The sequence below is a fragment of the Mirounga leonina genome, unplaced genomic scaffold (genome assembly GCF_011800145.1).
Source record: "Mirounga leonina isolate KUSES-001 unplaced genomic scaffold, KU_Mleo_1.0 Mir_82, whole genome shotgun sequence".
Lineage (NCBI taxonomy): Eukaryota > Metazoa > Chordata > Mammalia > Carnivora > Phocidae > Mirounga > Mirounga leonina.
In genome coordinates this window covers 25,735,268-25,747,517 of record NW_023270825.1, presented here as the reverse complement: position 1 = coordinate 25,747,517, position 12,250 = coordinate 25,735,268, and the positions used below count along the sequence as shown (strand labels likewise).

General features: G+C 42.9%; 1 protein-coding gene across 2 annotated transcripts in view; it reads left to right on the top strand.

The window, feature by feature from the left end:
* TTLL5 (tubulin tyrosine ligase like 5) overlaps positions 1–12,250 on the top strand; it is a 259,783-nt gene that overhangs the window by 133,335 nt on the left and 114,198 nt on the right. For both annotated transcript variants that reach the window (XM_034993230.1, XM_034993229.1), the window contains one exon: positions 7,490–7,644. In XM_034993230.1, the coding sequence (XP_034849121.1) occupies positions 7,490–7,644 (155 nt within the window). The remainder of the gene's footprint in view (positions 1–7,489; positions 7,645–12,250) is intronic.

Genomic DNA, 12,250 nt, shown 5'->3' with positions numbered 1-12,250 from the left:
GAGCCGAAGGCAGACGCTTAACGACTGAGCCACCCAGGCGCCCCTCTGACCTTCCCTTCTTAAAATGCCAGGCAGCAGGGCGCCTGGGTGGCTCAGTTGTTAAGCATCTGCCTTCGGCTCGGGTCATGATCCCAGGGTCCTGGGATCGAGCCCCGCATCGGGCTCCCTGCTCCGCGGGAAGCCTGCTTCTCCCTCTCCCACTCCTCTGCTTGTGTTCCTGCTCTCGCTCGCTCTCTCTCTGTTAAATAAATAAATAAAATCTAAAAAAAAAAAAAAAAAAAATGCCAGGCAGCACCATCTTGCCTTACCAGTTGCATGGGAAAATATATCCAAAAGAGGGCTGATCCAAGAAGAGACCATGAACAATGAACACATAAACTCAAGAGCTTTTATTGTCAGATTACAAAGCAGGTCTCCAGCTCCAAAGCCCAGCACTCTTCCTGCACCTTAGGAGGGAAGTGAGAGGCGCCCAGCAATGGCGTATCCTGCATCCCAGACTTGGTACCTGTCGCCTGACTGCCGAGGCTCTCCACAGGTTTTAATTTTCCTTAATAGCCCCTTTCACCCCAGCCCACAAAAACAGCACTAGATTTCTCTACCTACACCACAATTGTGACATAGCACTACTCTTATCGGAACCCTTGAGCAAGCTTACTGTTATGTCTTAGGTCAAGAGCAGAATCTTTGGTCTGGCATTCAAGGATCTCCCCGAGCCATTTTTCTTTCTTTTCCTATCTTTTATTGTTTTGAGCTTTAGCCAAATTAGACTGCTTCCTGTTTTTCAGACGTTCTTCCTGTTTATCTGTCTCTGCATTTTTACTTACGCTTTTTTGCTCTAGGAACCACCACCACCCCGCCCCCCTCACAGCAATCCTCCTACCTGTCCTTTTAGGCCCAGCTCGGGGGTCTTCTTGGAATTTCCTTCGCTTTTTTCTTAGGGCAGTTATCACTTTCTAGAGGCCTTAAATATTGCTATCTGTTAGGTGTCTTTTCTCACTTACTAGGATTACCAGTTCCTTCATGGCTTGAGGGCAGGGGCCACATTTTAATCTGTGTATCCCCTTAGGGTTTTTAAATTTATTTTAATTCAGTTAATTAACATTATAGTGTATTATTAGTTTCAGAGGTAGAGTTCAGTGATTCATCAGTCTTAAACTAACCCTAACCCCCAGTGCTCATGACATCCCATGCCCTCCTTAATGCCCATCACCCATTTACCCCGTTCCCCCCATCCTCCTCCCTGTACCCTTAGGATTTTACCCGAGGCCTTGCTTATGATGGGCAATGCAGTGGATATTTATTGGATTATCTCTGAGGTTTGGACTTCTTTTGAGCATTCAGGTGTGCAGCATTTCTAGAGCATGCCAACTACAGCTACAGTGATCTAGTTAGGCCTGGCCCTGGATCCTCTTTGGATACCAAAAGGTTATGTATCTGGGTGGGTGGTGGGTATATTCTGGGAAGCCATCAGGGCAATGCCATCATATTTTAATTATAGCCCTGGCAGCAGCACTCCTTTTAGCAAGCGGCAGTAACAAGCAGTAACACTTGGGCGGGCCAGCTGCCGGAAATTGGCCTCCCTCTCTGTGTTTCTCTACCCCCTTTTCAATCCATCACCTGTATTTATTCCCGCTATAATTTAAACACCTGTCTAGATGGAATGTGTGCAATGTGTCCTTACCCCACACATTCAGATATTTGCTCACCTGCCTTGTTCGGAAGGCTGGCTCTAAAATAAACAGCGTTTTGGTATTAAAAGAAAAAGTGCACCAAGGTCACTGTGGCAATGGACATGAAGAAGGGAATGGGAGTGGAACCTCTTGATAAGCTGCTCCAGGAGAGTGGGAGCAGAGGAGGAGGAGGAGGACAGCAAGGGGTGAAGCATCTGCCTAAGGCTTAGGCAGCAGTGGGATCCTGTGACGAGGTTTTCCCACAGGCAATCATTCACTTAGCTGACCAGCTAGAGAAAGGTAGGAGGGGAAGAATATAAACAAGCTGATTGTTTTTAGGCTTAAATGCCTTGGTTATTTTTTAACGACCACTGTTTCTCAAAGCAGGATTACAAGTAGACTCGGAATTTTCTGAACCTTGTTCTAAACCATTTTATCCACGTTTGCTTCCTTGGCAAATTGAATGATTACCTATGTCAACATTTGAACATCCGGACAACATTGAGAAATAGTAAAATCTAATTAATATTTTCCAAAATCTCTAATAATTAAGGATAACTGGGACTGTTTCCTACTAGTTTTAAAACTAGAAAATGGATTTTCTTTCTTTTTAAAGATTTTATATTTGTCAAGGAAAGAGAGAGAGCGAAAAAGCACAAGCAGAGGGAGCAGCCTAGATTTAGTAGCATAGACTCTGGTTATTGACCCGGAGAAGCCACCTGGCCCATTTTTCCTAACAAAAAATGATGAGCTATCTCTTTTGTTACTGGTGCTATGTCTTTATGTGCCGTAATTCTATCCTTCTTTAAAATTCCTTAGCATGAAATGTTCATCATAATGAAAATCATATATATATATGCCATTTTCTACTTTCTCTTCATCTAATGAAACTTTGTTTACCTGGAGAAATATGGATGGACAGAGAAGCAGATGCAACCTGGTGACAGCCGTATTCATCATCCTTCTGTCCTGTTCAGGAGGAACCTCCAGATGTGAAGCCTAACTGGCTTGTGTAGTTTAAGGCCTGGCCCAATGCTGGGAGATTTACCCTGCCCTTAGATCTTTCCTAGTCAACGCAAGGTGCTTCTAGGGCCCCAGTTGATGCTTGGGTCCATTTGTGTTCAGTGACGACTCCTGCCCATCCTGGGAAAAACTGGGAAACTGAAAGGAAGAACCAGAGGCTTTCTTAAGTCATTTAATCTAGAAATGATTTGCTTGGGCCAAACTCTAGCAAGGCAGAAGTCGGTACACATAAGATTCAGCCAGATCTGGTGGAGGCTTCAGAGCCTGCACAGCCATGTGGCTGTCGCTGCTGTATTAGGTGATACAGACTCTAGAACGTTTTCATCATCACAATACATCCTATTGGATTGTCCTGTTTTAGAACAGGGGTTGCAGATAGGTTCATCTCCTTTGTCACTTCTGATTGATTGGCATTGGCTGTCTGGAGGACTGTGTAAAGAAGATTCTGAGGCCGTATCTAAGTGAGCCCCGAATTGTTTGATTATTTACTAGCAATGTATGTCCTAGGAAGGCTGAGCTGGGTGGGTGGGGGTAGTTGTGGCATAGGTCCTGAGTGTCTTCTAGATAAAACCACAGAAGTAAGAATAGATTATTTAAAATAGAGGGTCAGTTGTTATTATTTAAAGAGACAGGTTATATTTTTAGCAGGAATCCTTTGGAAAGAAAGATGAGAAGCTTTAAAAGTTTTGTTATTCTTTATATAATTTCTCATTTAAGTAGTGGTCCCTTTTGCTATTTTCAAAATAAATTAACAATGATACTTTGCTTTTGTGTAGAAGGAAATCACAATAGCCACCATTTTTTGGTTTATCCATGAAATAAGGAATTGATGTTACATGTAAAAACAAAACCCACCAGGGCGCCTGGGTGGCTCAGTCGGTTAAGCGTCTGCCTTCGGCTCAGGTCATGATCCCAGGGTCCTGGGATCGAGCCCCGCATTGGGCTCCCTGCTCAGCAGGGAGTCTGCTTCTCCCTCTCCCTCTGCCTGCCACTCCCCCTGCTTGTGCTATCTCTAGCTCTCTGTCAAGTAAATAAATAAAATCTTAAAAAAAAAAGAAACCCACCAGGAATCTAAAATTAGTTTCATGTTCATGCCACCTTTTACTATACCTGCTAAGAATCAGAACTGATTGAGGATGGGTTTTGTTTTTTTTTTTCCACTTCTTTAATATGCTCTGGTGAAGGATATTAACAACACGCATATTGTTAACAAATGGGGAATAAAATTTAAGGCAAAAAAGGAAAAGCTGGTGTAGTTTGGTATAATCAATCCCTTTATAATCACTGTTGTCAGAATTTGAGTATATTTTCAAAAATCTCTAATAATTAAGGATAATTAAGGGTAACTGGGACTGTTTCCTACTAGTTTTAAAACTAGAAAATAGATTTTCTTTCTTTTTAAAGATTTTATATATTTGTCAGGGAAAGAGAGAGAGAGAGAAAGCACAAGCAGGGGGAGAAGCAGGTAGAAGGAGAAGCAGGCTTCCCGCTGAGCAGGGAGCCCGATGCTGGGCTCCATCCCAGGACCCTGGGATCATGACCTGAGCAGAAGGCAGACACTTAACCAACTGAGCCACCCAGGCGTCCCTAGAAAATGGATTTTAAAACAAGAGTACCAATTCTGCAACTGTTATGTAACCTTGAGCCAATTAATTACTATAAACTTTCTGAGCCTTAGTTTCTCCATCTCTGAAAGGGAGTATAACAGTATCTGCTTCCATGAGTAATGGGTAAGGAGTGAGATATAAAACCTCACTTATAAGTGCTTGACATTAGTACTGCAAGACCTCAAATATTAAACCATGTCATTTGGGAAAAGTACACCACATGCACTTGGAGGAGAACGGTCCCTGTTCTCATCTTGGCCCTGCACTTAGTGGGTATTTTTAGTGCAGTTGTGATTTTTGTGCAATTGCTTACCCTTAGAGTTATCTAATTTTAGTTTCATCTTTTGTAAAATGGGGGTAACAGTAGAACCTGCTTCAGAGGGCTTTCTCAGGATTACACGAGATAATACACATCAAGATGATGCAAGGACATCTGATACATGGCACACGGTGAACATTCAGTAACTTAGCTATTATGATGAAAATGATGATGTTTAAATTAGGGGTGGCCTTGCCAAAAGAGAGAAGATTCAACAAATCTGATATTTCTTCTCCTTCCCATTCACTAATCTCTAAACCATACAGTTTATACTAAACATGGTAAAGTGTGTACATTTTGTTTATTTTATTGCTGTTCCACTATAAATTATTAATAAGCCTCTTTTATTAGGGTTTTGGCACACTGACGGAGGCAGTAATTGGAGAAGCTGTTAGTTATCATAAAGACCTTTCTTACTCTGTAGTGTTTTTATAGCTGCAAGCTCATGTCTAATTTGAAAGGCCTGATGTTTACGGCCAGGGAGCAGGGCAAGAAGGAAGAAGGCTCAGTGTGGGGCAGGAGTGCATTCAGTCCTACAGGGAGCAGTTTGACTGTCTGACAACCTGACCTCTGTTGCCCCCGAGGTGCAGGAAGAAGGCAAGGCTCTTCAAAGACTCCAGGGACCAGAGAATACTACCATAACCTGCTCCGGTATCTTCCCTCCCCACCCTTTCTCTAGTCCCTATGTGTCTTCTTCCCCTGAGAGCAGCAGAAGGGGGTCAGAAATGATAAGCCAAGGTTAGCTTCTGAGGCTTCTTCTAAAGACAGGCCCATACTGGAGGGCACAGCCCGAGTGTCCTGGATCCCAGCCTCCACAAGCACCAGGAATCATTCCTGACCTATGGAAAACGCTTTCTTCCCCAGAAATATATTTGAGTCCTTTGGTGTGAAGACCTAGTCCTGGGTTGTTTTCATGTACTGAGTTCTCTAATTAGGGATGAGGTGCTGTGCAGTTGCCAAAATGATTTATGTTTCTTTCAGAATGTTCAGATGAGGGGCACCTAGGTGGCTTAGTCAGTTAAGCGTCTGCCTTCAGCTCAGGTCATGATCCTGCGGTCCTGGGATGGAGCCCTGCCTCAGGCTTCCTGCTCAGCGGGGGGGCCTGCTTCTCTCTCTGCCCCTCCCCCCATCTCGCCCCACCTCGTTCATGCTTGCTCTCTCAATCTTGCAAATAAATAAATAAATAAATAAAATAAACTTAAAAAAAAAAAAGAATTTTCGGATGAAGAAAACACGACAACGCTGCAGAATTCTTCTATTTATAAATGTCAAAATTACTAGGTTCTTAGGACATTTTTCTAGGAGAATACTTTTCCTGGAATGTCCATCTCCTATGCCACTTGGCTCTGGCGTCTCACACCTAACACCCTCCATTCGGCCCTGTGCCCTCCCCTCTTCTCAGCATCCTCTCCCTGTGCAACTGATTTTGAAATGTTTTTCCAAACGTCCTTTCTTTTCTGACTTCATTCTCATCTCACAGGTTTTAACTCACCTCACATCTGTATTTCTCATGATAACTTACATTTTCTCTTTTGGATTATAAAAGTAATCCATGCCCTTCACAACTATATATCTGTGTGTACGTGTGTTGAAGGAAACTTGGATCTGCTTTCTGTAGTTTCAGAGTGTGATTTTTTTTTTCTTTAACTTGAGATATCAGCATGGCTCTATATCATTAAGAATTCTTCGAAAAATTGTAATGGACACATAATACTCCCTCCTATGGACAGAGCAAAATTTACTTAACAACACTGCTAGCCATTTTGATCTTCCCATTTTCCAATATTAAAATCAATGCTTGTTTTCAAAATCTGTTCACAGTGTAGTGTTATGAGTAAGAAGATGGGCTTTGGAGTTCCAAAGACCATGGTCCAGATTCTAGTTTGGCCATTTGTTCCTAGGCCTCAGTTTCCTTCTTTGTAAATGGGGATTATAATGGTACCTACCAACAGAATTATGACAGTTTAAAACAGGATATATATAATGTACTCATTTACACAGAGCTTCAGACATTGTAAGTTCTGCTAAATAGTAACTGCAGTTATAATAGTCACCATAGTTAATCATGGGCAATTAGTTTTTAGCACAGTTGCTAGAAGTTAGATGGTAGTACAAATACTTTGATACCTTTAATAATATATTGCCAAATTCTGGAAAGATTCTACCAATTTATAGTCACATAAATAGTATAAGTACATATCTAATATCACGCCTTGCCATTATTAGGTAGTATATTTTTTATTATTGTATATCCATGTGTACAAAAAATGTTACCTTGTAATTTACATTTCTTTGATTGCCAGCGGAAATGACTAGTTTTAAATATTTAGTTGACTAATTATATTCCTTTTTTGTAAATTGTTTATGAGGGTCAGTGCCCATTTTTCTTTTGCCTGTGCATCTTTTTTCTAAATCAATGAGTTCTTTATATGTCATAAGAATCATTCTTCTTATGTATAACTAAAATGTATTGCGCATTTAGAAGTTGCAGATGAGGAAACAGGGCCAGAGAGGCTAAGTAGTTTGCCTAGTGTTTCAGACCCTTGCGTGGCACAGAGTAAATACGCAGTAAACCCTTGCTGTCTTTGTTACTAATCTTTGTATTTCATGGCACCTGGCACAGTCCAGCACTTTGCACACAGTAGGGGCAGAATACATATGTGGTGACTTCTGTTGACACCAGCCACCCTCCCTTCTCCTCTTTGGTGTGCACAGAAGCCAGCCTTTAATAGGTGCCTTGGTCACAGCCACTGTTTTAGCTCAGATGAATCGGCATCTCCTGAACTTGACTTCATTTTCTCCATCTGTTTTTAATGATACTTTCCGAAAACGCTGTAAAATCAGGTTATTTCCCCTCACTTCATTTCTAGGTAACAAACCTGAATTTGGCAAGTGGCGTCATAAACAGAAGCAGTGCTTCAACCCCCCCCACCCTTCGGCCTGTCATCAGTCCTAGTGGCCCGACATGGTCAATACAGTCAGACCCCCAAGCTCCTGAGAGCCACTCCACCCCTCCTGGAAGCAGGTATGTGAAGGGTTGTGGAGTCATCGTTTTGGGTCACAAAGACAGCCTGGGTCTGAAGAGAGTCTTTCCCACTTTGAACTCCCTGCACTGATGCCTGGGAGACAGGTACCTTTCCGTCTGTCCTAGTACTCTGGCACTTGAATAGAGGGCCTCCTTTTACTCATAAGACAGTTTGCGGGCAAATCAAAGGCAAAGGAAATTTCTGATACAGTTCAGTAAGCTCACTTTGGGGTGAAAGAGGAAGAATTTGTCCTGTGTTCAATCCTTGCCTGTAGTCTACATTTTCTTGTTTTGACTTTTGACATTTTCTCCTTGTCTCCTCATTCTTGTTTATACCTTATACTACATTTGCATTTCAGTAACTTTGGACTCTTTTTTTTTTTTTGAAGGACATATTTGTTTTTTATATTTTCATCTAGGTTATGTAATTAAACTCAAAACAGTCTCCCTAGACAATGCGCATTTGGGAAGTGGGAAGGAAATGTCCTTTATGTAGTTGAGCAAAGTGGCAGAGGATAAAATCCAAATAGATTCTGGCCACAAAGTAAGCAACTTCTGAATTAGAAAAGAAGCCACTGTATTGAATTCTAGTCTTGATCCATATTTTAAGTCCCCTATTTTAAAAAAAACGTAAGAAATGGATTCCCAGTACATCTTGCATTAGTGGCTATTCAAAATGGGTTTAATTGCATCTGTCCCTGAGTGAAGTGAGCTAGAGAGGACTGTGACTGTTACGATGAAGTATTCTGTTCCTTCCGAACAAAGAAGCTCTTCCACAGATGTCCCTCCAAGTCCCCACCCCCGCGCCAGCTCTGTCAGCCTCTGCCAGCAGGCCACCTCTTAGCGTGCTGTCTTGCCTCGTGGTTGCAAGGGGCGGCCAAAGACCTGGGCATGAAGGAAATACCTGTTTGCTGTTGAAGTATCTGTTGGTGTTAGAATTATTACTGAAGGAACTAATTTGGGAAGCAGAGACTCTGCCCAGGAAGCAGCATAAACATAAGCACATTACATCATGCTTGAGTACAGTGTCTTTCATACCATAATCGTGGTCAAGGGTGAAAAGAATCATCTTAACTGAAAGTTACAAAGAGTTGAAGACTGAGAGGCAGGACTGTTTCAGACGGGACATCCTCCCACGAAGTTCTCTTCGCAGAAGGCTGTCGTTTGGTGATTTACAGTCTACAGAATAACCACATTCCTAAAACATAAGTCTTAAAAAAGAATTCTGTTTATACCATAGAGCTTTATTTTCCATATAAAATATTTCCAAATATTCCATTTTCATTTTACAATCAGAGCCTTGTTTCTCTGGAAAACATGTTCCCTGCAATCTTGGGGATATTATCTGCCTATATGACAAGGCTGTAGCCATTTTCCATACTATAAACAAAATGTCAGAACTCCACATCATGACTGGGTTTAGAGACTTCTTTTGGTAGCAGCTGTTTGGCAGTGCAGAAACCCAGAAAGGTGTGGGGATCCATCCAGGGCAGAGCCCAGACCTAGAGTCCAGCACTATGAATGGCCTTCTCCTAGCCAGACTGTGCTTATGAGCAGCAGGAAAAGAGCACATTACACCACTGACTTCAGAGCCCTTAGCACCAGAAAGTGGCCCCTGCAGTCCCTGGGCCTTTCCCCTTTTGGGTTAGTTGTACCCAAAGCAGCCCTCTCGTCACCTGCTCTTCAAGCCGAAGGGCCAGTTGTAAGGTCCCATTTCAGTCTAGTGTAGCCCCGAAAACCTTCCTCTGAGCCCGGGTAACCTCTGGTTGCCAGAACAGCCTGGAGGCTCAGCTTGTGGAATTCCCAGAGGTGTCCACCCCAAAGCAGTGCTAAGTGAATTCTCCGGGCTCCTTCCAGAGCTGGCTGTGACCTGGGCCACAGCCAGACCTCCAGCAGGCATTCTACCAGTACCATACCCCAATTTCCATTTTTACCTGGTAAGTCACTGTTTTGTGGATAGTCTCTTGTTGCCCCTCTCTTAGTAGTAAGGGTGACTAAGTTCAATGAATATGGGATTAATAGCTTAGGGATCTGAGCTTTATGACTGGTTTTGACACTAAGTGACCCTAAACCATTCATTTAATCTTTTTATTGAATAAGCATACTTACGGATAAACCAGCCTGTTTTGAGAGCTTTTAGATTGCCCTTAAGGCACTTTGATCTCCCTGGAAGTGGGTGCTAAGTAAATAAGAGGTACTCTTACTAGTTCATCTACAATAGCAACAGTGGATTCCAGTGCTGATAAGCTCTGATAATTCCCTAAACCAGGGGCTGTCCTGTAAACAGTAACAAGACATAAAGAGAATCCTTCGCTGGCTGTGCTTTTCATCTGCATATTGGAGGATTCAGTGACTTGGTAGCCACAGGAATGAAAACTGGTGACTCACGAGAACTCTGCAAATAGTGTTATTTTTCATTTCCCTGTAGTGTTGCTATTGTTCTCAATTTTATGGCTCACACAAGTTTTCACCAGACAACCTTGTTCTTCCCCAGCTGTTTTGAACCCCCCCCCCCGCCCCCAAATGCAGCCTCAGGGCTGTTGTCTCCCATTGGGTCAGTGTGAGCTCAGCCCAGCTCCTCAAATCCCTTGGTTCCTCTGGTCTGTCTGGAGTCCCTGTTCAAGCTTTGTTGTGGGAGAGGAAGGCAGAGAGCCCACGACTTGCCCAGACAGTCTGAGGCCTGGCCCTGTAGCTTGCCGTTCCCTAGACGCTCTGGAGCTGGACTTGGCCAGCCATTCCTCTGTTGTTACTTTTCAGAGGTAATAAGTGAGATTAATTGCAGGCCATTCTCCAGAAGAGAAAGTAGTCAGGGCCAAAATCAGTCACATGTTGAGAAGCCTGAGGTGTACCTCTAAGTGAGGCCGATTTAGAATTAGACAATAGGGCCTCCAGGATGCAGGTACCAAGTGTTTGTGACCTCTTTTTTCTTAAAGGGATCAATTTTGCTTTCTAGATGCAGATACCTGGGTATCTAAGCTTTTCTTCAGCCAATGAGATGGGTAGGATTTTTCAGGCTGCCTTTTAACTATACATTTTCTGGGCCCATGGGGTGTTGTTAGGGGCTGGAAACCATACCAGAGGCATCTCCCCAGTACGGCCAGCCTTGCATGGAGTTGGACCACGTCAGGGAGGGGTATTTTCTAGGTGAGGAGCACTCAGCGGGCTCACAGTGCATCTTTCTTTGTGAGACCTGGAAGGGTTACTGTAAAGTCTTGGCTGCTGCTTGGAAGGATTTGGGAAGGACAGGGCCTCAGACAGCTTGGCAGGAACCTGAGGCCCTGTTTTTTTCCAGTCCAACCCTTCCTTGTGGATCGAGCTGTCAGGGAATCCCACGAATGTCTGGCTTCTGCCCCTTTGTATGTTTTTCCAGCATTTGTCATTGAATTATTTTTATCCATCTCTGGCTTTTTCACACATGCAACCTGGGGATTTGTCTGTTCCTCGATATTAAGGGTGGGGGAGCTTGAAAGCAAAGCCGTGAGTTTGTTACTCCTTTTTGCGACAGGGCAAGACATCATGGGCTTGGGGTGCTCGGCCTGGCTGGCCCCCACTCTAGAGAACAGCATGGGGGAATGGGGTACAGTGAAGCGCCAGATCTTAGAAGTTGGAGTATATTTCACGTCACTCTCTCTCTCTGCCCTCTCACTCTCCACAACTAAATTATAATGAGTTTGATACCCTACTTTACATAATTTATAGGAACAAGTTTTTCAGAGATTTTGATTCTAGTTTAGCTAATACTTTTCTCCCTTCCTTTAGATTATTTCTTACAAATGTTGCTGGACAGTCAGGTCTCTGACTTCCCATCTTTTCATTTTTAATCCTCAGTTTGTTGTTTTAGAAAAACAAAAATGCATCCTATTCATTTTCCATGTGTCAGGCATTTGGTTAGGCACTGGGGAGTCATGATGAATAAAACAGGACTGTGCCTGATCTCACAGAGCTTATGGTCCGTGGTCTATCTGTCATGTTCTCAGCGTAGTCCTGGGTGCTGGGTATGGCCTAAAAGATTTGGAAGACCTAGTTTTTGATCACTCAGAGGTGACGATCTAGCAGAGAAAAGGAGGTATATACACATGAAACAGTTACAGAGTAGTGTCGAGGGGCATATAGCAAAGATTTCAATTTGACGGCACAGGCAATTAGAAGAAAAGATATCAAGAAGAGTGTGTAAGGATTTAATCCTGTCACCTGCTACAACATAGGTGAACCTCGAGGACATTATGATAAGTGAAATAAGCTGGTCACAGAAGGACAAATACTGTATCATTCCATTCATACAAAGTGTCTAATGTCGTCCAGATCATAGAAACAGAAAGTAGAAAGGTGGTTGCCAGGGGCTGCAGGGAGAGGGAAGAGGGAATTAACATTTAATAGCTACAGAGTTTCAGTTTTGCAAGATGAAAAAGTTCTAGAGCTCTGTTGCACAACAGTGTGAATGTACTGAACTGTACACACAGAAATGGTTAGATGGTACATTTAAACTTAGGTGTTTTTTACTACATTAAAAAGGAGTATTGTAAGGGCTTAAAAGAGAGAGCCCCTTAGTTCCACAAAAATTATATTTAGTGACTAAAATGGCAAAGTTTTGCTCCTATCCTCTGCC